Source organism: Misgurnus anguillicaudatus, chromosome 18 (genome assembly GCF_027580225.2).
Source record: "Misgurnus anguillicaudatus chromosome 18, ASM2758022v2, whole genome shotgun sequence".
NCBI lineage: Eukaryota > Metazoa > Chordata > Actinopteri > Cypriniformes > Cobitidae > Misgurnus > Misgurnus anguillicaudatus.
In genome coordinates, this window is record NC_073354.2 from 25,921,886 (window position 1) to 25,947,059 (window position 25,174).

The 25,174-nt window shown below is 37.0% G+C and overlaps 2 protein-coding genes across 11 annotated transcripts in view; one reads left to right on the plus strand and one right to left on the minus strand.

The window, feature by feature from the left end:
• The window catches only part of pde4dip (phosphodiesterase 4D interacting protein), an 82,995-nt gene extending 80,287 nt beyond the window's left edge, over nucleotides 1-2,708 (plus strand). For all 9 annotated transcript variants that reach the window (XM_073856199.1, XM_073856200.1, XM_073856201.1 and 6 more), the window contains one exon: nucleotides 1,231-2,708. In XM_073856199.1, the coding sequence (XP_073712300.1) occupies nucleotides 1,231-1,415 (185 nt within the window). In that variant the 3' untranslated portion in view covers nucleotides 1,416-2,708. The remainder of the gene's footprint in view (nucleotides 1-1,230) is intronic.
• Nucleotides 2,709-5,401: 2,693 nt separating this feature from the next.
• Nucleotides 5,402-25,169, minus strand: slc25a24 (solute carrier family 25 member 24). 2 transcript variants are annotated; one of them, XM_055187169.2, is made up of 10 exons: nucleotides 25,093-25,169; nucleotides 21,750-21,876; nucleotides 21,508-21,595; nucleotides 17,631-17,742; nucleotides 15,871-16,029; nucleotides 15,604-15,756; nucleotides 12,601-12,708; nucleotides 9,319-9,486; nucleotides 6,412-6,562; nucleotides 5,402-6,300 (listed from the first exon to the last, which is right to left on the minus strand). In XM_055187169.2, the coding sequence occupies exons 1-10, from the start codon at nucleotides 25,126-25,128 to the stop codon at nucleotides 6,122-6,124; spliced, it is 1,281 nt and encodes a 426-aa protein (XP_055043144.1). In that variant the 5' UTR covers nucleotides 25,129-25,169; the 3' UTR covers nucleotides 5,402-6,121. The 2 variants fall into 2 exon arrangements, with proteins under 2 accessions (XP_055043144.1, XP_055043143.1); XM_055187168.2 differs by lacking the exon at nucleotides 25,093-25,169 and adding an exon at nucleotides 22,711-23,117.
• Nucleotides 25,170-25,174: the final 5 nt, after the last annotated feature.

The window sequence follows — 25,174 nt, forward strand, 5'->3', positions numbered from 1 at the left end:
AAAATCATTTTCTATAAATATATAAACATACAAATTATATCAAATTAAAGAACACACCATCTGCTTTCAAACAAACAATAAACAAACAAACAAACAAACAAAATGGGGAAAAACGTTTCATTATATATTTACTTTTTCTACTTAATTTAACCACTGAAATATGGATATTTCTCTTCAAAAATACATTTTGAGCAAAAAGCTTAAAAAATTGCGTTTTTGTAAAGGAATTTATGTTAGAGATCAGACTCAGAATGACTATCAAACATAAAGGCAGTTAAAATAAAACATAAACTCTTTTTAACTTCCGTTTTTGATAAATTCGATTTGGCGCCATCTGGTGGATAAAAGCGGTATTACACTTTCACTTTGAAATTCGTCCAAAAAGGCATATTTATTAGTTAAATATGAACTCATAAATGACGAGATAACTCATCAATGGCGGATGTAATAACATTTTCATTAAACGAAAACAATATTCAATACATGTAGTAGTTTAATATGTTTATTATAGTTTGCTCAAATAACTTACAATGTGTTGAATGAGAAAGATACTGCGGACTGTGTCGGATCGCGTGAAACTCAACGTGTCGCCATAAACAAGTCCATTAAAAATTGCCGTTTAAAAAAAAACTCACATCAGATGGACAGTTGTGACATTTTAAACCATCCCCTGAAAAGTTAAAAACACAAAGTCTTGGTAAATTCCATGAACAAACACTCGACAGACTTTCCCATTGTAAAGATACTGGTATGTCTTTGTGCTTTTATATTTGCGCATTGAACACAACATGAAATAAAAAATGATATATTTATCTTCATATATCAAGCCACTTCTTAATTTCATCCTCACACTGGTTCATACATGGCAGGTGTAGTAAATATTAACTGTTTAAATCATGTTTTATGCGTGCTCCCACTACACTGTTTTCTACCGGCTGGCTATTGAACCGGAAGTCTCGGACAGGAAGGGAAATACGTCACATCACTAACTTCCGCGTTCGAGAAAAAGGTGGATAGAGATCCATTAAATAGCTATATATTAAATAAAGAACAATGACTCACAGAAATAAAGCAGAAGGCAGATTGGAATTGCAATGACATTGTGTGCTGTCCTTTCTTTGCTTTGAGTGAAACTAAACTACCGGTATGTGTTTTTGTTTACGTATTTGTCCATAAATAAATATCCTTTATGCAACATCTTAATGACATCTCCCGTTCTCCCATACTCAGATGAGATCGCAGGAGCCTCAGGCAAACATGCCGCCTCTTTTGGTTGGGATATCATGAGCGCTCACACACTGGAACAGAACAACATGACGGGCAGACCACGGCATACATATGGGAGTGATGAACAGCGCCTCCTAGAGGTGTCCTATAGAGCACAGCCAAAAGTTGATGCTGCTGTTTACTTATAAGGTGTCAAATTAAGTCACCCTAAAGTTTAGTGATGTATATAGAGTATGCATGGTTTTAAATGGATTTGTGTGATAGACATTTGGATTAGGAATCGAGTTTTAAACCAAAGTAACTTCTCATGGGTTTATGTTGTGTGTTTGGGTTTTTATTAAACCTGCAACACTAATAATGTGCAATTATAACAACTACTGAGTTACCAGCCAGACAAGACTGTACAACACTGTAACCTTAAGTCACCTCAAGGATGAGCTGAAGATGGATGGTGCAATAATATTTTTATGGGATGTACAATCAATGAGAAAATCTCAAGAGATGTGTTTCGTTTTGTTATGTTTCAGCCAACTGCTTTTGAAGCATTAATCCTCTGCAATGTTTTGTCCATTTAAACCCAGTCTTTTTGTTTTTATTTCCTAATACTGGAATTTATCAAAATAAATATTTTTATCTTTTGGTTTTGGTCCAAAAAAGGTCCGTGTTGCTTTTGAAGCATTAATCCTCTGCAATGTTTTGTCCATTTACACCCAGTCTTTTTGTTTTTATTTCCTAATACTGGAATTTAATATTTTTTATCTTTTGGTTTTGGTCCAAAAAAGGTCATTGTTTTATATTTCTATTTGCTGTATCAGCTCTTTCCGATGGACCATTTTATTTTTAATTTGTTTCGTTTCTTTTTGTTTTTATTTTTCAAACAATGTCTCACTACAGCTGTTAATTCTTAGACATTGCAGATGATTTTGCAAATTTTAGATGTCATACACTACACTGGTTATAGTATTTTCATGTATGTAGCTTATCTGTTCTAACATTATGTGCAATGAACAGATTGCAATGTGAAATGCCTGTTGCCTCTGCATGCACCACATAAACACAGGCTTTCATATGCAATATTTCAGTATTACATCATATTATTCAGTATTTCAGTGCAATTCAGTGGGGTTTCATCTGTATGTCAACTCATCGGCCGTTTGCTATGTATATTATGTGTTTGTTTGTGAGTTTAGGATTTCAGCGAGTCTGTGTTTACTGTCAAAGGTCCGGCATACAACAAAATGAATGTTAAAATACTTCTGATGCACAGAGAGAGGTCAAACTCTGTATGACAATCAATCTCAGATATTTGTAATCTTTTTTGGAAATGCAGCAACTGCACAATTTGATTTTAAATTTCCCTTTGTAAAGCAATGTACATGGAAAGATTAGTTAAAAAAGCCTCTGTTCATACTTAATGCATGTGTATATGAGTGAAAGGCTTGTTGAGGTAACTCATTAAAAAGGGAATCTTATACACATAATGATCAATGTGTGTTTTTACTTTGCTGGATCTAAAGTTTTAAGCACTGCTTGCCTTGTAATGTATGAATTTTATTCAGATTTTCGTTGACAAAACATCTTATAAGATGTTTTGATATATATGTGGGTGATTCTCTCGAAAACTTGGTTTTAAAAATGTCAAGCATGAAAATGTAAAAATTGCTTAAATTTACTTTTTTTCCTACCAGACATTGAAAAACAAAGTCTGGAGTAAATGGGAACATTAATTTAAAAAATTTTACTTATCATTTAACATTTTGTAACATAATTTAAAAAATTATTCCTAAAAAATCTCATTACCGCCAACAGTCAGAAAACATCAACACTGACATATTTTTAAAATGACATGACAAATTTGAAAGAACATAATTTGGAGATTCTGCATTTGCATTTAAAATCAAAGTATTATGCTTCTATTAATTAAATTAACATTTAATAAGCATCTGTTGCGGTAATGATAATCAAAATGTCGTGTAAGCATTCTGACAAGACAATATTTCAAATTAACTGTATAAAAAATGATCTTACCTGGTAGCCATCTTGAAGTAACTGGTCCATGTGCTTGGTCACTCAAAATCAAACTTTATTAAAAATCTGTATGTGTGCTTAAACTGTTCTCAAAAAGTGTTGCGGAGGATGAGAACATCAGGCATGGACACATCATTTTCCTAATTTTTTTTCATTATTATAATACATGAATATTCAGTAAATATTTTTTCTGTCATCTAAAGTAGTCTAGCAAAACATCCATTAATTTTTTTTCTTAATATTTTTGTGTTAATTTGATTAAATTACAACATAACGCATATTCAAACACAGCCGGACACATTGCGGTAATGAGAATTTCAGCAGAAAATTAGATAAAATTTACAATTATAAATTCTTATGTTGAAATCACACATTGTGCAAGGTAGAACACAGTATTGTGTTAATTCTGATGCTTTTTAATGTTACTATATTACACATTTTAAAGCTAAAAATCATTAGTGCCGTGGTGTTTCAATGGTTTCGTGAGAGGCAGCTTTCCCGCGAGTGGGCGTGGTTTGAGTGCCGACACATCGGACACGCCCCCGGCGTTTGAAACGGACAATCCTGGCTGTTTTTCTAAAATTTTGATAACTTATATATTTGGCGTTTTTTTACTCATTAAAATTTGGCACATTTTTCTGATGTGTCAAACTAACTAAGAACACATTTACTATCGGACTTTACACAGACTTTAAAGGTGCAGTGTGTAATTTTTAGAAAGATCTCTTGACAGAAATGCAAAATAATATACAAAACTATATTATCAGGGGTGTATGAAGACCTTTTTATAATGAACCCTTATGTTTTTATTACCTTAGAATGAGACATTTTTATCTACATACCAAGGGTACTCTTACATGCAAGTCGCCATTTTGTGCCGCCATGTTTCTACAAACTTTTTTTATGAAGCTGTCTCCGAAGATGACATGTTTGTCCGGTGGTGGCTACTGTAGCTTCTCTATGCGTTTTGAAAGCGAGAGGTGAGCAGTTAACTGAGCCAATGGTTGCAATTCGCAACCTCACCACTAGATGCCACTAAAATTTACACACTGCACCTTTAAGGGGTGGATTCCCGAACAGGGCTTATCCCAGTCCCAGACTAAAATGCATGTTTAAAGCGTTTTAATTTTAAAACACCGTGTCCTGTTTCATTTTAACATCGGTGACATAGTTTTGTCTTAAGATGCACACCTGTGTTTTTTGTAAGGTTTGTTGGTAAAAACTTCTTAAATGACCTATAAGGCCTAGTCCTGTATTAATCTAAACCCTGTCTGGGAAACCACCCCTAAATGTATTTATTGGGCACTTTTGCCACTCATCAAAGTGACTTCAACAGTTGACTTATTCATTTTAATAATACACATTTGGACCAGCAGATGGCGCAGTATATTTACTTCATATTAGGTCTTACATGCTTAACACATTGCCCATACATTTGTCATGGTGAAATGGTTACACTATCTAATCTTGGCTATCATTCAAACATTTACATAGCTCTGACCTTTGTTTATGATTTACATACAAACACACTGTACTGTGTAGAGTAACTAGTTAGTTAGTCCTTTAATATTCTCAGTCAAGCTCTTTTCTTATCAAAAGGCAATGCTTTGTACTGTACTGTACTGTACTGAAGTAAATCCATACACACTGAGAAATCCAGTGCTTGTGTCAGAGTTATATAAGCATTTAGATGTCTACTGTAAAATGTGTAATCCTTTGTTACAGTACACCAAAGAAATGATGGGTTTTTCAACCCACAAACCCAACAATTAACATAGAAAATGTACGTTTTGCTTTTCATTTTGACCATACACACTTAAAAGGATAGTTCCCCCCAAAATGAAAATTAGCCCATATTTTACTAACCCTCAAGATACCTAAGGTGTATATCACTTTCTTCTTTCAGCCAAAACAAAGTAAAAGTTACTAAAAATAAATAATAATAAAAGTCTGACTCTTTCTAGCTTTATAATGGGACTGGATAGTGCCCCATTTTTAAAGCTCCAAAAAGGCCATTCATCCATCAAAATCTAACTACTACAATAACAGTATGGACTAGTTTTTGATGGATGATGAACTTTACACATAAAAGTAAAATATGGGCTTTTTTTTTGAGGGGGGGGGGTAATTATTCCTTTAACATACGTATTATGCCAATTAGACAAGAATGTGATTTGTGCAAAAAAAAACATCACAACAAACTATTAAAATACAGCCTTTAATATAAACAGGAGTTTCTAAACAGTTTCTAAATCATTGAGGATAAAAGGCCACACGTTACACCCAATGTACAGTCGAGGGAACCCGCATGTAAAACAAATTATAAGGCACATCTCTTTGTTTCGTAGTGTGCAAAACAATTCATTGTCTGACATACATATGTATTAAAATGACAAAATGATGAACCCACTAACTGATATCACACCCATCTCCCATCCAAAGTACAGACAGCACAATCTGGACTGTTGCCCTTGTTTGTACAAACAACTAAGTGGAAACAAAGTTAACAATGTAAACTATAAAAAACAAGGATATGTAATTAATTGTATTTATTTATTTCAATAGTCCCTATTTAACTGTGAATGCAATAATACTTTGGTTTATGTATTATTTCAGGATTTTAATCCTGATAAGCATACAGGGTCATAAAGTCTTAGCTGGTGCTTTAATATATATCTAAAGCATCAACCAACAATGTGACAAAATAAAATGTAAACAGGAACTATTTGTGGTGCACCAATCTCAGTGTAAAACACCATTATGGAGATATTTTGGACAGATATGCTTTGGTTTTTGGTGCGCGTGTAAACACATGCAAGACTTCACACACAGACACACACTCCTCTCTCACATACACAGAGATTCATCATTTAGAAATGCCTAATCCAGACCTCATGTACTCATACACCACATAGCTGATGCTCACAGCAGGAATCACCTTCATGAAGTTAGGCAAAATCCCACGGTACAGTCCAAAAAATCCTTCCTTTTTAAGGATAGTCTGCACCATCTTGGACATTGACACCTGCTCTGATCCCAAAGACGCCTGGGAAGAGGATATCAAACATGGTTAACATGAAACATTTAAGACATACAAAGCAAAGCAAGAGTATTGATAGGCTATATAATATTCTGGCCCGAGTGGCCCATATTTACCCTGGGCCTGCATGCGTGTGCGAATCAGGGCGAGGGGGTAACTGGCCAACTGGCCACATGTGCTAGAAATGGTTCCACAGCCGAGTAGCACCAGTATTCCTGGGTTAGCGGTGTCTTTAGCATAGCGTGCCAACCAGGTATTCTTGAGTGTCTGCAGAGCGAGTAAAATCATACATTTATTAATGATTTACATTAAAGGCGGGGTGCATGATCTCTGAAAGCCAATGTTGACATTTGAAATCACCTCTACCCCAATAGAATCTGGACCTACTTTTGATAGACCCACCCACATATACCCAACCAAGGCAATGATGTTGGTTAGTAGACACGCCCCTTACTGCTGATTGGCTACAAGTGTGTTTTGGTACTCGGCCCTTTAATAAGTATTTTACTTTTAAATAGGTTCCTGCTGTAATCACGGCTTGTTAAATGTCCACTAAATCATGCCTCCAACATAGGACACATAATACTGTATAGCAGGGGTATGTAACGTCGGTCCTGAAGTGCCGATGTCCTGCCGAGTTTAGCTCCAGCTCTAATCAAGCACACCAGAACAAGCCAATCAAGGTCTAACTACAGGTAGGCAAGGTTTTATCAGGGTTGAAGCTAAAATCTTCAGCACATTGGCACTCCAGGACCAACGCTGCCTACCATTGCTGTACACAGAGTACTACAAAGAAAAATCTTTTGCATTTTCACATAAAGTAGGTCACAAACTTTTATTTCGCTCACCCCGCTTATTCCATAGATCTAATTGTTGTTGATAAACAGCGGGGAAAATAATTATTGAACATCACCATTTTGATTTTTTGACCCATCTTCCACGCAGTCTTTAAATCTTGAATGTTTTGTGGGCCTCTTCTATGAACTCTGATTTTCAGTTCTTTCCATAGATTTTCAATAGGATTCAAGTCAGGTGATTGGCTGGGCCATTCTAGCATCTTTATTATTCTCTTTTCTTGCTCTGAAACCAATTAAGAGTTTCCCTGGCTATGTGTTATGCTGGGTACACACCAAAAGATAAATCGGGCTGATTTCCCCCATTCCGACAATCCTAGCTATGTCCCGATTATCTAGATGGTTCTACAGATTATCTTATCCAATTTTCCCATGGTGCTAGGTGTGTTAAAGGGGCAATAAGTAGGATTTTAAGTGTTTTTATTATTCATAAATATGTCCTTGTTGGTGTCAAATGACCTCTGCCATTGATCTGACTTTTCTTTGTAAGCTTAGAATTTCTCCTCTTTACTTACATTGAACGGGTAAGTCCAAGGAGGCATCCATATCATTCCGCCGTATTGATAAACTATAATAGCAGAGAGGGACAAAAAGCACTTGCCTACCAACGCGTTTCCACAACGTGTTTTTATTCAGACCACGTGAACCAGCTGAAACGGACAAGGTGATCAGTGAGTACATAACGGCTACCGTAGTTGCAACACGCGTTTGGAAACGGGAGCTAGTAAGCACTGTTCGTTTGAATGCAAAATACAATTCCACCACTAGATGGGGTAAATCCTACTTATTGCCCCTTTAAGAGTCTGTTAAGAGGTGTTTCCGAACTTGATCGGAAGAATGTCGGAGCCGCCCCGATCAAGAAACGTTCAGAAATCCTGATGTGTGGGGGGAACCCGAGGACAAACGTGTGCATGCTCTTGAGATTATCATGTTAAACAAAACAATATCCAATCAGAAAGCGAGATGATGGAAGACAAAGGCAGTCATGGCGCAGAACAATGTAAAGTTGATGCAAAGTACAGACCGTGTTCCCGCCGACTTCACCCAAACCGTTTATTTTTTCCCTTGAATTTTCTGGGAAAATCATTCCAAACACTTTCTTTGAAATGTCTTCCTGCATGCACTGCAAAAAAGATTTTCAAGAAAAAATTATCTTAGTATTTTTGTCTTGTTTTCAGTAAAAATATCCAGAAATTCTTAAATTAAGATGCTTTTTCTTGATAAGCAAAAAATAAGTCTAGTTTTTAAACCAAAAATATGAAATTTAAGTGATTTTGTGCATAAAACAAGCAAAAAAATCTGGCAATGGGGTAAGCAAATTTTTCTTGATTTTTTTTCTTGAATTTAGTGTTTAAGAAAAATGTTCAAGATTTTTGCTTACCCCATTGGCAGTTTTTTTTTTTTTGCTGGTTTTATGCACAAAATCACTTAAATTTCATATTTTTGGTCTAAAAACTACACTCACCTTCTTGGGTCGCTTTGCTCATCAAGAAAAAGCATCCCAATTGAAGAACTTCCAGATATCTTTACTGAAAACAAGACAAAATTTTTCTTGAAAATCATTTTTTGCAGTGTATCGTCCGTCATGCTTATTCTGAAGTCTCACGAGATTTCCTGTGTTCACAGTCGAGACTCTGGTTGAAAATCTGTTTGTGTGTGGTGTGCTGTCTTTGACACATCATGGCGCACCACACACTATAGGTGTAAAACGGTTAAATGTAGGATTTTTTATCTTCATGTTTGTGGTCTAACACATTTTAAAAATTGTATAAGATCTTATAAGAAAATCTTTTGATGTGTACCCAGCATTAGGGTTAGAGACATTTTTTTTGCAAATGCATGAATTGCATGGATTGTTTTTTTTTTTACATCTGGTAAAAAATGCATGTCAATAGCACCTTTAGAAATAAAAACAATGGTGACTTTAATACTTATTTTACCTGCTGTATGTGTTGTCTCCCTTTTCCCTCTTAGCTTTATTGGATGCTTTCCATATACGTGTATTTGTTATCTTTTGGTAAATTTGGAAAACTATAAAAAATTTAGCCAAAAAAGTAGGTCACAAACTACAGTAGACCTAGAATGCCCCGGTCCAATGAACTGAAATATTTAACACCTATAATCCTGTGGCATTTCACAGTGTTCCAGAAAGTTTCTACTTCTACTCACCTCATACACTGCTAAATCTATTCCTGCATAAGGAATAATCCCTAGAATATTGGGAATGTAGCCTTTGTAGAAAGCCTTCACTCCCTCTTTCTTCATAATCTTCTTGGCACAGTCAAACATCCCAGAATACTGTCCGGTCTTTCTCAGAGTAAGTCTGGTCTTCAGCACCTGACATTTAAAACATTTAATATCAATCTTATCATTTGTGACCCTGCCTTTAAAAACCCAGCAAAAGTCATTTTACAAAGTCAATGTACATTATGTGAAAAAATAACCGTGATATCTATAATATTAACTGAATAAGGTCATGTCAGAGATTGAAATCAATGATTAAACTTTGATGCTCCTAATCTCATCATTCGATTATAAGACTTTATCCTGTACAGAACATATAGGGGTGTTTTCCTGGACAGAGCTTATCATACTCCCAGACTAAAATGCATGTTGTTGGAGCTGCCTTAATTTGAAAACACCTTGTACCGACATATCTTAACATATATCAGTGCCATTCATTTGTCTCAAGATGCACACCAGTATTGTATTTTCTAAGATTTGTTGGTAAAAATTACTTACATTTCCTAATATAACTAAGGCCTAGTCCTGGATTATTCACTACATCTAACAAAACCATAAAGACTGATTGAAATATTTTTTCTTATTGATATAGACGGTTTCATCGGACCCACGTGATACACGTCTGGATCCGAACTTTACTTCCGGTTTCGTTTTTTTAATGGTCTGACTAGTTGCTGAACTGATCTCTTGAACAAATGCCTCGTCGAAAATAACAAATGTTTTGGTTTCCTAGGTAATCTACAGTTGTGTTCAAAATTATTCAACCCCCCAATGCTGTTAAGGGTTTTAGGGAATTTAGTGTACATTTGTAATTGTATTCAGAATGAAATCCTACAATGACTTCTTAAAGAACCATATGCAACTAAAATGACATCAATTGGTTTTGTAATATAGTAGTAAATGTTTCTTTTGTGAATTCTTCATTGACACAATTATTCAACCCCTTAAAGAACTACCACTCTGAAGAACAGAGGTTCATTGAAGTGTTTTCAATCAGGTATTGAAAACACCTGTGGATGTCAGGGAACAGCAATAAAGCCTAATAGGCACCAATTAGGCAGCTTTAAAATGACTGTGATACTCAACTCCTTCTAAACATTTACTGGTGTGGTTACAAACATGGTGAAGTCAAAAGAATGGTCCAGGAAGACAAGAGAAGAGGTGATTAATCTTCACAGGAAGGGCAATGGCTATAAGAAGATTGCAAAGATGTTAAACATACCAAGAGACACCATAGGAAGCATCATTCGCAAATTCAAGGCAAAGGGCACTGTTGAAAAGCTTCCTGGTCGTGGCAGAAAAAAGATGCTTACTGCGACTGCTGTGCGCTATCTGAAGCGTAGAGTGGAAAAAAGTCCCCGTGTGACTGCTGAGGAACTGAAAAAAGATTTGTCAGATGTGGGTACTGAAGTTTCTGCTCAGACAATACGGCGCACCCTGCGTACTGAAGGCCTCCATGCCAGAACTCCCAGGCGCACCCCCTTGCTGTCTCCAAAGAATAAGAAGAGTCGACTGCAGTATGCCAAAAGTCATGTGGACAAACCACAGAAGTTTTGGGATAGTGTTCTGTGGACTGATGAAACTAAATTAGAACTGTTTGTTCCCATGGATCAACGATATGTTTGGAGGAGGAAAAACAAGGCCTATGAAGAAAAGAACACCTTGCCTACTGTGAAGCATGGTGGGGGGTCAATCATGCTTTGGGGCTGTTTTGCTTCTGCAGGTACAGGGAAACTTCAGCGTGTGCAAGGTACCATGAATTCTCTTCAGTACCAGGAGATATTGGATGACAATGTGTTGCAGTCCGTCACAAACCTGAGGTTTGGGAGACGTTGGACCTTTCAACAGGACAATGATCCCAAGCATACATCCAAATCCACTAGAGCATGGTTGCAGAAAAAAGGCTGGAACATTTTGAAGTGGCCATCGCAGTCACCAGACTTAAATCCGATTGAGAACCTCTGGTGGGACTTAAAGAAAGCAGTTGCAGTGCGCAAGCCTAAGAATGTGACTGAACTGGAGGCTTTTGCCCATGATGAATGGGCGAAGATACCCGTAGATCGCTGCAAGACACTTGTGTCAAGCTATGCTTCACGTTTAAAAGCTGTTTTAACTGTAAAAGGATGTTGTACTAAGTACTAAGATTGAATGTCACTTGGGGGTTGAATAAAACTGATAATGATGTGAGCACAGAAAAGACATTTGTGGTTATTTCATTATAAATGTTATGTTATATTTGTCTGACCTACACATGCCTCTTTGATGTAATTGTAAGCAGGATGACTGAATGAATAAAATCAATGTCAAACCGGCCAAAACAATCAATTTCAGTTGGGGTTGAATAATTTTGAACACAACTGTATGTGTTGTTTTTTTGCTTGTTATATAAATAAACTACGTTTAAAGTACTTTCTTGTTATTTATTCTTAGTAGCCTGGTTAGCCAGACCTACATCAAGATGTAAGGTCTGGCAACTCTTCACACAAACGGCTCAATGCAAGGGGCGGGATATAAGGTTGTCCCTCAAAATGCCTCTGCACGCAATAGGATAGCGCTATGACCAATCAGAGCAACGAAGAAGGTGACGTATGAGTCCCATGCGTTTCCCCACCAGTGGAGCTAATTGGTATATCAAACTTTTACCGTAACCAGTCGGCAAAACTCCAAACACATCTTTCTTGCTTAAAAAGGACCTCAGTAGGGTTATTTGCTCTTCACTCAAAGAAAAACATAAGTCTAAGTCCTCCAGACTCGCGGCCAAAGCCGCTTCAAAAGAAAGCTGTTCGCCAGCAGCAGCAGCCATTCTTTGTTTTCAAGTAGGAACCGTCGCAGGCAGCTCTGTCGTCATCATGTTAAGCCCGCCCCACAGACGCTACACACGATGTGATTGGCCTGACCAAATTTTGGTTTTTGGAGCTGTTAAGTGTATTGTGAGTGCCTAGACTAAACCCTGGCAGCAAATATATTTTGCGGCCGCTAGGGTGCGTCTAGAATTCTAGGCTATATTCTTAGCTGAGTTTACCGGAAGTTACGTGCGGACCGCGACAGCCGCTTGTTTATGTTGTTACTGCTGAAACCGTCTATATGAATACAGGTGATGATGGAAGATACATTTTCTAGAGATCTTAATAGCAGGTGTAAGGCCCATTTCACAAGTCCTTTGTTCTCCAAGTACATCTAGATGATACATCATGTCTAATTTCTCACCTCCATTGGATAGATGGCTGTCTGAGCGGTCGCTCCTGCTAGAGATCCGGCCATAAACCTTTCATGAGGTTGGATTTTCCCACCCTCTTTTGTCAGCAGCTTCTTATACTGTCAAACAGAAATCAAATCCCATTATGCAACTCATTTAACATGTAAAGGCATATGCAAGCAAAACTGAAACGGTTGATATCGGTTCTGTTTTCATTAGCTATAGAAACACATTCTTCTCAATTGCAGTTATCCTCCATAGAGTATTACTGTCTCTTCTGTGAATGCTTGATGTTAAAATAGCTCTCAGAGACACACTGCTTGTGTAAGACAGTTAAGCAACATTACACAAGCAAGAACACTGCTTTATACGAATCATCAATTGTGACTCAGCCATAGGCACCAGGCCGGAGGTAAAGTCCTGGTTGGCATGCTTCTCTTTATCTCTAAATGAGTCTAAGACCGAGGTAATAGTGTTTAGCCTAACTGATAAAACTGAGCCTACTTATATTGACTTCTGATCTGTCGCCTTATACAAGCGTGGTTGGAATATAAGCGAGGTTTCTTTGAAATAAAGTTTCCAAAAAGCATTGTGAATATAGACAATTGTGATGATAAAAAACAGTGACATTTCCATATGAACAATATAAGCACTTTGGGAATACTGCCTGTACAATACAATTAGTGGACGAGGACTGACTTTAAATGAACAGAGTATATTGTCTGAATTCAAAAGAGGAAGTGGTTTTCAGTGTTGATGGGAGTTTCATGGTTACGTGGGTTTCTAAACAGACCAATGTGATCTTTAAAATGTATCGGAAAGTTCAAAAATAGTACATCAAGACATCAAGTGTTACTGTTGCTCAATTGGTAGAGCATTGTGTTAGCAATGCAGAGGCTGTGGGTTTGAGTCCCAGGGAACACACATACTGATAAAAAAAATGCATGTGCATAAATTGCTACATTAGGATTGTAAAGGTTGCCCAGAGCACATACAAAAGGGGTGTGTCTTTATTAACTGCACAAATAATACAGAGACGGTTTTACATGACCATTTACAACCATAGGATTTGTCCCCAGAATGATATGGTCTATTATTACCTTATTTAAAAGGGTCATGAATAATAATGTTAAGCTCTGCTCTGATTGGCTGTTTCTCAGAGTGGCTAATTTCAGTAGCTCTGTGTGTGTGTAAACAGACCTTAGGTTGTAGGCTGTATCAGATGAAGATACAGATTTTGAGGAATAATCAATTACTCGGAGATTGGAAATGGACATTGGTAAGTTTGTGTTTTTTTCTAGGGCTGTCAAAAGATTAATCACGATTTATCGCATACAACATTTTTTTTGTTTTTGCATAATATGCGTGTGTGTAATTATTTTGTATATAATTATTTTTGCCCTAGTTTTTTCAGTATGGATCTTCAAAATGTAACTGTAATGTCAATAGTAGAACTTCAGTCTAAACGCTAGAACAGTGGTTTTCAAACTGGGGGCCCCAGTTTTATGACATTTTATACAATACATTAATTTATCATGAATTCTGTGTAATTAAACCTAAAAAAAATAAGGCTACTAACCAAAAGCACTACTTTTTTGTATAATTTAATCATTTTTTTTATTAAAATGTTGAGTTTAAGAACAGTTTTTTGTAACAAATTTTCTTTCGGGGGCCGCAAAGGAATGCACTGTACTCAAGGGGGGCCGCACGCTGAAAAAGTTTGGGAACCACTGCGCTAGAATATAGCATTAACTCTTTCCCCACCAGCATTTTTCATGATTTTCACAAAAGTTTAATGCTTTCCAGAAAATGCTCCTTTTTAAATATAAAATCTTAAACATACAGTATATAAAAGAAAAGAAAAGACCCCCTGCTTGCAAACAAAAAAATCTGTTTCATCCTACCTTCATGTGTTCTGTTTTTATCACATCACAAATATGTGTAGGTTTCATCAAAAACACCAAATTTTGAGCAAAAAGCTGAGATAATTCATTTTTTGTGAAGGACTTTTGATAGAGATCAGATGCAGAGTGATCCTTATAACATACACGGACATACAGCTGTTTGCCCTAGGGCAATACTTCCGGGTTTTATAAGTTGCGGAAGAGTGCCACCTGGTGGATAATAGCAGTATTGGAGATTGACGAGATAACTCGTCAATGGCAGGGAAAGAGTTAACTAGCATAAAGCACTAACTTTGTTTTTAGCATAACAACAACATTGTACTTAATTTAATGTTGGGGCATACAATAGAATGTAACAAAAGATGGACTTAGTGTCTGTGACGTCACTCATAGGTTTCTGAAGATCGTTGTTGAAGCTTAAAGTAGGCGGTGTCTGCCTTCGCCATCTTGGCCGCACATCAATGTGCATCATTCGCGGATAACCAAAAATGGGTAAAAATGCAGGACATGGATGAAGCTGAGGTGGCTGGTTGCTGAAACCACGCCCGCCTAGCTCGACTCTAGTGACAGCAGTGGCTGTTTAACTGTCACTCAAGTGGCCACGCCCTTAATTATGCAGAACTTTAAGGCTTATTATAATTTAAACGGATGAGTTACAAAAAAATTTACACCCCTCACAGTTGTCATGAAGGGCAAACTTAACAATGCAGACCAAAAACAATTTTTGTACCAGGCTTTAAACATTATTTTCTACTGTAAAGTTGGCCATTTTAACATGGAGGTCTATGGGAATTGACTCCCTTTAGGAGCCTGCCTCTAGCGGCCAGTCGATGAATTGCAGTTAAGTCACTTCCGTATTGGCTTCATCAGAGAGATCGGAAGGTTGCCCCTCAGGGCGTACATCACGACTGTAGCGTCACAGTTGGTTTTTTGTTGAGACTGGCCTGTTTTCCAGCAGTCTTTTGCATGCATGAAGTTTACATAAGAAGGAGGAAACAATCGCGTTTGAGGCTCACAATATGTCATTACCATGTACTCTTATTATTCATCTATGTCTAGGTAATTTCAGTTTTACATTCTACAGCACCTTTAAGGGTCAGCTTTACTCACCTGTTCATAAGCCATAAACTTGATAGCAGTTTCTGGAGCAATTTTTATGACGTTGACTCCATTCCCTCTCCACAGTGAGGCCACGCCCCCTTCTTTAATCATCTGCTTGAATCCGCTAACAAGACTGATATTGTTCGTTTTTGAGGCATGAACCTGTAAAAGGTACCAGACTGTAGTTTACGTTTTTAAATTTGGGCTTCCGACATGAACATCTGCCCGCAAACAGAGATTGACAAACACAGCTGCTCTGTAAAGCAAATACTGTACCTGCATGAAGACTTTCATTCTATCCAGAGGGGCGGTGCCTGTTCGAGAGACCGCCCCTGCCACGCCCCCAGCGAACAGCTGCCTCCACCAGATGCCTGTGGTCTTCTCTTCTTCGGTGAACTCATCTGGAATAGTTAAACTATCACCTATATCCAACACCTAAAACAAAGAGGTAATGTTAGCTAGCTACTAACTAAAATTCTTAATATTTAGATAGGGATTCAAAAATATCTCTACACCTAGTGAACAAATAGTAGCTTTTCAGGTATGTATGAGCTTTGAAAAAAGGCTTTTTTGTCTTAGTGTTGGATTTTAATATGGAAAATCATCTTAAATATCATGTGGTTCTTAAGCAAATAGGCAACTATATGATCTTAATACCGGTACTACTTATTTCAGACTACAATTTAAAGTTACGTGCATCGCACTTACATCATATCTGAACCCTTAAAATATATAATGCCCTTTTTATAATCTTCAGATACTTTAATTGAAGTAATACATCAAAATAATACATTTTGTGTTGCTGCAAAAAATTCAGCAAGAGGCTTTTTTTTCAATAAAACACATTTCCACAATGGCACAAATGCAAAACAATTACTTCTACCACCAAACATTTTCATTACATATAGTCTACTAGGCAGTGTGTCAAAGACTTTTTGGCCTCTATGAATGAATGAAGTGCCGAAAACCTACCATATCTACATCATTCACATCTATAGTCTCTTCATCCTCAAAATCAACAATGAACCATTCACTCCTGGGTTGCTCCTGCAGCAAACCCATGCCGACCTACTGCTGCCAGTCTGTCTGATATCCCTCATGAATGCTAACAGAGGCAATACAGACCTGCTGGTTCACCTGCACTCCTCTTTTATCACTCCATCAGACAGATAATGAGTATTTCCAGGGCTAATCCCAAGACGGTCTTAAATTAACTTTGATGCAATTGGCTGTGACGTTGACGGCTGAACCTGCGGCGCTATGCAAGTCGCCCAGTTTCTTACACTTACTAGTAGTGTTTCATTGGCCTTGTTTTACGTTCCAAATCATACAAGTAGACTACTTCGTTAGTTTAAAGGGATACTTTACCCAATAATTATTGATAAACGATGGTAAGCACACACTAACTGTACCCATTGACAGTAAAATAAACAAATACTATGGAAGTTAAAGGGTGCTTACCATCATTTCTCAAAATATCCTCTTTTGTATACAACAGAATAAAGCACATGACAGTGCATACTGTGTAAATTGATTAGTTTTCATTTTGGGCTGAACTATCCCTTAAATCTGACTAAACCTTCTGCCTGGGCAGTCCTCAATTGGAAAAATCTACTGTGTCATTATTTCAATAGCTCTATAAAAAAATGCGATATGTCATAACTTCCGAATGTGATATAAAGTACGCAAAGTAATAAACAGATAAACAAAGATAACAGATAACAGCAAAGAAACAACTCTGGCACTGGTCACCTTACAATAAAACATCCAGTTCCAGTACAATTCACCTACACACAAAGTCCCATGTGACTTTTAAAAGCTAATACTTAATCAATTAAGAGTCTCCTTATCATTCTTGCTCTCTACACTTATAAACACTTTCTTTGACTCCCAGCTGAGAGAGGTATATAAGTGACTGCCAAGCTGATTACTGATTACATAAACCATGATGCATATACCTGAATACAACAGTGGAGGGCATATGGAGAATCAGATGCATATGCATAGTATATGAGTGGTTGTGTTTAATAACTTACAGTGGAGTGTTTCCAATAACGTATGATCTCTTGAAGGTCATCTGCTGGGTTAAAGAGGAAATGTTGTCTCCACTCATTCCAGTCCACAGACATTGTTCCATCTACATCAATACTGCAGGACATAGCAAGTCAGATTGGAGATAAAAGTTTGGGTGGGTCCAGACAACAGCATTTTAAAAATAAGAAGTATGTTCTTTATGCAGAGTATACAGTTACCGTACATATGTTTGGGAATTATGGGTAATATATAATAAGGACATTTCTTTATGATATACATCATAATATAACACTTGTGTCTTTCATTATACTCACAATTTTCCCCTTTTATCTACAACTACCTTTAACCTGCAACATAATGTTGTCCTGTCTAATATCGGTCACATAAAATTAGTAACTTATCATTAAGGGGTAAGTGCGTCTGAATGTGTATATCAAATTCAACCAACGGTGAGGCTTAATGAAAAAGACAGGGTGACGCAGGAGACAGGAAGTATATTGCTATCTGTAATATTGCCAAAGACGGCGTTACAAGGATGCAGGAAGTATGGCAAAGGAGACGCAGTGCCTCGTTCCCTTCTCAGGGAACAACAGACATACGTAACCCGAGACGTTTTCATGTGTCAAACACAACTATGCAAAAAAGCATTTTGGTATGATCAACATTCGCATACAGAAGATATAACCATTTAAAGCGCACAGTTTTAAATGGTTATATGATATTATCCTACACTACACAGGAAATAATATGGATTTTTTCCAAAAAACTTCTTGCATAAAATAGATTCAAGCACTTTCAATGACCTGTATCTATGCATGTATCTATGCATCTTCCCAGGGCCTTGAATTTTCCCCCCAGATTCACAAAGTTTCAAGGATTTCAAGGACCCGTGGGAACCCTGCAGCTATGATAATAATAATAATAATAAACTTTATTTTCTATAGCGCCTTTAAAGTGCACATCTCAAAGCGCTGTACAAAAACAATTAAAACAACAGAGATACAACACATAATAAAGATTAGAATTAAGAGACATTATACAATATAAAACAAAAATAAAAGCAATCAATCAATTAAAAGCTAACATAAAAAAATGAGTTTTAAGCTGAGATTTAAAAATATCAAAAGAATTTGCTTGCCTAATCTCAAATGGTAGAGAATTCCAGAGTTTCGGAGCTAATGAGGAAAAAGCCCTGTCTCCCATTAGTTTTAAACGAGTTGAGGGAACAGTTAAAAGACCAGTTTCTGAGGAACGAAGATCACGTTTTGGAGTGTATGGAATTAAAAGCTCTGTCAAGTATTGAGGTGCCAAACCATGCAATGCCTTATAAGTAAGCATCAAAATCTTAAAGTCCACCCTAAACCTAATGGGTAACCAGTGCAAAGACTCCAAAACAGGAGTAATATGTTCTCGTATATTAGTTCTAGTCAGGACTCTTGCAGCCGAATTTTGCAAAACCTGCATTCTGTTTAGGGTAGCTTTTGACACTCCAGCTAACAAGGCATTACAGTAATCAATACGAGAAAACACAAAAGTGTTAATCAATTTCTCAGCAGTATTAAAAGACAGCATAGGACGCAACCTGGCAATATTTCTAAGATGAAAGAATGAAATGTTTACAGTATTCAGAACATGAGGTTCAAACGTTAGATTGGCATCAAAAATCACTCCTAGATTCCTCAACCTAGTCCGAAACTCCACATTTGAACCATCAAGAGTTAATGTGCTTGGCTCTACTTTGCGTAGTTGGTGAGGTGAACCAACAAGCATAATCTCAGTCTTTTCACTATTAAGACAAAGAGAGTTTTCAGTCATCCATTCTTTCATCTTAAAAATACACTCAGAAAGAAAATTGACTGGCACAATTTCATTAGGTCTAAAATGAATGTAGATCTGTGTATCATCTGCATAGAAGTGAAATTTTAAACCAAGTGATCTCAAAAGTTGGCCTAAAGGATAGACGTAAATATTAAAAAGAAGAGGGCCCAAAATTGACCCCTGAGGGACACCAGACTGCACAACATTAACCTCAGATCTAAAACCACCAATGGCTACAAACTGCTTCCGATCAAAAAGGTAAGACTTAAACCAATTCAGAACGGTGTTAGAAACACCAAAAACTGTTTCAAGACGAGTAATTAAAATTGAGTGATCAACAGTGTCAAAAGCGGCACTGAGATCAAGTAGGATCAAAACTGAAAGACAGCCAGAGTCTGAAGCGATTAACAAGTCATTTGTCACCCTTACCAGAGCTGTTTCTGTACTATGTGATTTTCGAAAACCTGATTGCAAAGGCTCAAAGAGATTGTTCTCAGTTAAATGAGAAATCAACTGAGAAGAAACTACTCGTTCCATAAGTTTAGCAAAAAAAGGGAGATTAGATATGGGACGAAAATTTGTGAAGTTCTCATAGTCAATATTTGACTTTTTAGGCACTGGTGTAATAGCAGCAGTTTTAAAAGCCGCAGGTACAACCCCCGTACACAGGGAGTCATTTATAATACTCAAAAGAAAGGGACACAGTGAATCAAAACATGACTGAAACATACCAAATGGTATGGGATCTAATAGAGAGGTGGCTGCTTTCATTTTTGAAACCTCTGCTAACAGAGAGTCTGAATCAATTGTACAGAATTTAGACCACTTAGTACCAGAGAAGGAAGGAATAAAATCAGAAGACATTAAAGTAGAATTACAAAAACCTCTACGAATGTTTTCAACTTTGGTGACAAAAGAGTCCAGAAACCTGTTACAGAGATGATCAGAAGCAGTAACATGAGTGACAGTTTTATGATTCAGTAATTTGTTAATGGAGTTAAAAAGTTGTCTAGGATTACTCTGACTGTCATTGATCATCTTAGAAAAGTAGTCAGATCTGGCAGAAACAATTCCAGCCTTGTAGTCTTGTAGGCAGTCTTTCCATATCTCGTAATGAACAGTCAGACCAGAGAAACGCCACCTACGCTCCATTTTACGACAAGATGTTTTCATCATACGCAAGTCATCATTATACCATGGAGCAGGGCGCATGAATGAAACAGAGCGTGATTTTTGAGGAGCAAATAAATCCAGGCCAGATAGGAGAGCCGAGTTTAACATAGAGACCCTTTTCTCCAGAGGGTCAGATGGAGTAAAACAACTTAATGAAGAATCAATAAAAACAGAGAAATCATAAGGATCAACCGATCTCCATTTCCGGTAAGTCATAATACGTGAAGAAACAGTGTTTGTGACAGGTATATGCATATCAAAAAAGACTGCCAGATGATCAGACAATCCTAAGTCAATAGTAGACAACCTAGACACAAAAGACCCATTTGATATCACTAGGTCTAAAATATGTCCTTTGTTATGTGTAGTACAGTCAACAAATTGATTTAAATCGAAGCACTCCAGCAAGGTCGAGAAATCCTTTGTTAATGCACAATCTTTTTTGTCCATATGGATGTTAAAATCCCCTAATAAAAGGATTTTCTGAAATTTAAGGCACATATACGACAGCAAATCCGCAAACTCAGTTAAAAAGTCTTTGTTTGCTTTAGGTGGCCGGTAGACTGTAGCTATGGCAGTTGAGTGACAATCAGAAACAGTTAAAACAAGACATTCAAAAGAGGAGAACACTGGAACAGCAACGGGTCTTAGATTGTATTTCTGATTGTATAGAACAATAATGCCACCACCTCTAGTGCCAGTGGATCGCGGGAGATCCAATAAACCATAACGTGCAGGAGTGAGTTCATTAAAGAGAAGACCGTCCGAATGTTTGTGCCATGTCTCGACTATACTTAGAAAGTCAAGTTTTATAAGTCATGATAGCTGCACGAAACAACTTTGTGTATCACGAAACAATTTTGTTTATTTGTGCTTGCTTAAGATTACCTGTGCATGATCTTTTCTGCAGCTTTATCTGGCAAGTTTATGCCGAGCTCCTTAAGGGACTGCTGAATCTCTTGGACTTCGATCCGACCTGCGTACACATTTATGTTTATGTTGTGCAAAAATGACCAAAGTAGAAACTTAAAAGAGTATAGTATAAACATACTTAAAATTATATTTGGATTAGTAAAGGAGACTAAATGATTGGAGAAATTTTATTTCTGTGCGAGTTTTCCAAATCCTACCATCATTATTTTTGTCCAGACTCTTGAAGGTCAGTAGGAGTTTTTTTTCGTGTTCTTTCAGGTACTTTGAAAACTCCTCAAAGTCCAGCCCCTCGTCCTTATCAGTGTCTCCAGAGGAAACAATTTTCTGTCAAAGAAAAAAACATAACAGATGTGACAATCACAGATTGATATAAAAAGAAAAAAAACCATATATCATCATCAATGAGTTGTATAGAAAATCAATGATAAAATAGCATTCTGCAAAGATTTGTGGATTAATGCATAAGGGGTCTTGTCTTTGATCTTTGATACTGCTAGTCTCCTCCTATTTCCTTAAGTAGGGTGAGGTTTATTTGAGGAGTGGCTCAATACTTCTCAGCCTGCCTTCCTAGACAGCATTATAGGCATCTCTTATGATGCATAAAAAGGCAGTCTAGGAAGGCAGCTCACTAGGTTTTGATAGACAGTCAATATCGGCTGTCAGGTAAAGGAATGTGGGTTTTGTTTGAGCAGTACAGGAGTGTCTTAACCTTTAGCAATAAAATCTCACTCTTCCGGTTAAGTTCAAATACTATAAGACTTGAAAACTTGATTTAGTGATTGGTAAACCGCTATTGTCAGTAGTATATCTGTGGATGTTAAACATACTGGCCATTTTATATTTCAAACTTGAACAGTACAGCGCGTGCATATAAGTCAGAGAAGAGGATGTCAACTAGCACGGGATGGGATATTAAATCTTTGAGCTTGTGCTGGTAATGGTTTATCTTTGACGCATGCATACACAGCAAACGTTAAAAGCATTTATCCTGATAGGAAACTGAGGCTAATATAAGATCTTAATCGTCTGTCAGCACGGTTTATTGGTTTTTGTGTGGTTTACACTGCACACTATACTCAAATACGCCTCTGCAGTATATAATGAAAGCAACCCAACATAAAGTAATGCAGAGCCATTTTAGTGTTAAACTGGATTTACCTGCGCTTCTCCTTTGCCCATAGAGAAGCCCATGGCAGCCAGGCCCGTCTTCAGCTCCGACACATCCACTTTCCCATCTTTATTCACATCCAACTTCTCAAATAACTCCGCGAAAGTTTTCGCGCTTTCATCCCCCAAGCAATGCGAGTCGGTAAACACGAATTTTCTTATAGCCTGATACATCGCGATGTTTATTCTGTATGTATGTTTTACCGCACGGGACCCAAGATTGCAGTGAAACAGCGGAAGAAAACAGATGTTGCCTGGCACCGATCCTCCCTAGTCACTTATCAGACTATCGTATTCATTATTTATTGCCAGTATAATCTAAAAACTCAACAATAGTATCGGGTTTAATGTGTAGACACTCAGCCTCGCCTCCTTAGAGAAGGAGGGGTTTATATATTGCTGGGTTCTTTTCCTGCGGTACCTCCTCGATTCAGAGGGACACACCCAATGTATAAACAGGCTCCTGCCATCCAGTTTAACGCAACTGCTTTTCTCGCTAGCAAGACTTGCTTAGCATTTAGTAACAGTGTTGGGAGTAACGCATTACAAAATATAATATATTACAGTAATATATTAGTTTTTGCTGTAACGCAGTAATATAACGCATTACTCGTAAAATTTTGGTAATATTTTACTCGTTACAGTCTTAGTAACGAGCGCGTTACAACAATGCATTTCAAAATTAGACTGTTATTTTAAATTTTTATTTTTGACCAATGCGCGCGACCAGCATCCACACATGAAAAAGCTGCGTCAATTTCCACGTGCTGTATGCAACAAGTTCTTTAACTTTGTATTTGAAATGCAATTTGGACGCGGTGCGCGTCAAATATAGAGATGTTTCTTAAAGAGCCGAATCTGGGAAGTCCGCGGCTGTATTATAAGCATTGACTAAAGTGGTCGCAATCAGGTCCGGTAGCGCCGCACACGCATAATTTTGCGAATAAGAGCACTAAGTAAGAGCAACAGAAAGTTTCTATCGGTCTCCCATGCTGCTTGAACCTCAGAAGTAAAGAGACTTTTACATGTTGCCAGTAAAATCCATATCACACCAGCAATGACAAGGTAAGCTTTGCTATGATAACAGTCCATATACATAATAATAGATTGCTAGGATATTCCTATGCTATCTACAGTTTTATTACAAACAGCAACCTAAACTACACCATAACATTAGTGAAGACTTAAACATGGTTATCTAAATAGTACATTTAAACATCACTGTTTAAAGTTTTTACCAGCCGTTGTATGGGAACCTATATTCATTGTTTGGCAAAAAGCAGTGCTCCTCTGTTTGTCTGTTTTATTAAGCAATGATATGTTAGCCTACAAGTAATCCTATTGGACTGAAATGAGCTGTATTCCTTGAGGCCTGATCCTCCAATAGGACTTTTTGATAAGTTGTGTCAACCCAGTGCATGCCAGGTTTGTGCTGTGAATCTGAATTAAAAGTGATCAAAAGAATAGAAATGAAAAGAGGTTGCATGTCTTACCATGTTATTAGGCTATAGGTTGCATTATAGTGGGCTCTATTGTGTTTGGTATGTGTACCATAATTTACCAGACTTTTACCAGATCATTTGTCTATGTTTATGATTATGACAGTAATTGTGACTGTATTTTGCCATAAGTCTTCACTTTGCCTATTCAAAGCTCGAGGGGCCAACACATACCTTCTAGATTTATAAGCAGCAACAAACTACATTTTAACATTTTATAATGCCTAGTCATACTTCTGTTCTTTTGATGAAAGTAACTCAAAAGTAACGCAAAAGTAGTGTAACTCATTACAGTTCAGAGACAGTAATATTGTAATGTAACTAATTACTTTCAAATGACAGTAATTTGTAATATATAATGTATTACACTTTGGAAGTAACTTGCCCAACACTGTTTAGTAAACGTTTATCAACTTCACATTTTCATTCAGAAATGAACACTACGTGATATAATATAAATATTTGCAACATTACCATATATGTATGTATTTTCATATTTCACTTTACTGTTCTGACTGTAAAGCTGTTTGCAAACTTCAACCTTTCAGTCTTTCCTTTTGTCTATTGAACAGCTGTCGAAGTAAATCCTACACACCATCCTAAATATAGTAGGTTACCGTAGTAGTCAGATATGAATAGTGTAAACATAGTTTGCATATGAATTATAAAAACTAAAGATGCCAGGAAGTAATGCATGACTGGAGTTTATACCATATTTATGTTCACTTTGATTTTTCACAACATTACTGTGTGGTTACTCAGTAACACGAACCCTTTAATGATGCTAATAGCTATCGCCAACATTATATTCTGGAATTTTGTCATTTATTTATTTATTCAGAATTTTTTGAGAATTATATTAGACAAGACTCACGTTGTTTCCATTTATATATACCGAAAAAGGTCTCATATGAACACTAGAGGTCCTCAAACGTTACAGAACGAACTGCTGTAGT

What these genes read in the sequence shown, in the direction of transcription:
- slc25a24 (XM_055187168.2), bottom strand. Translation starts at nt 22,893, where the DNA reads ATGTATCAGGCTATAAGAAAATTCGTGTTTACCGACTCGCATTGCTTG. An exon ending in GTTATTGGAAACACTCCACT is followed by an intron (nt 16,030 to 17,630) that starts GTAAGTTATTAA and finishes TCTTTGTTTTAG; the next exon opens with GTGTTGGATATAGGTGATAG. An exon ending in CAGCCATCTATCCAATGGAG is followed by an intron (nt 9,487 to 12,600) that starts GTGAGAAATTAG and finishes TTTAAATGTCAG; the next exon opens with GTGCTGAAGACCAGACTTAC.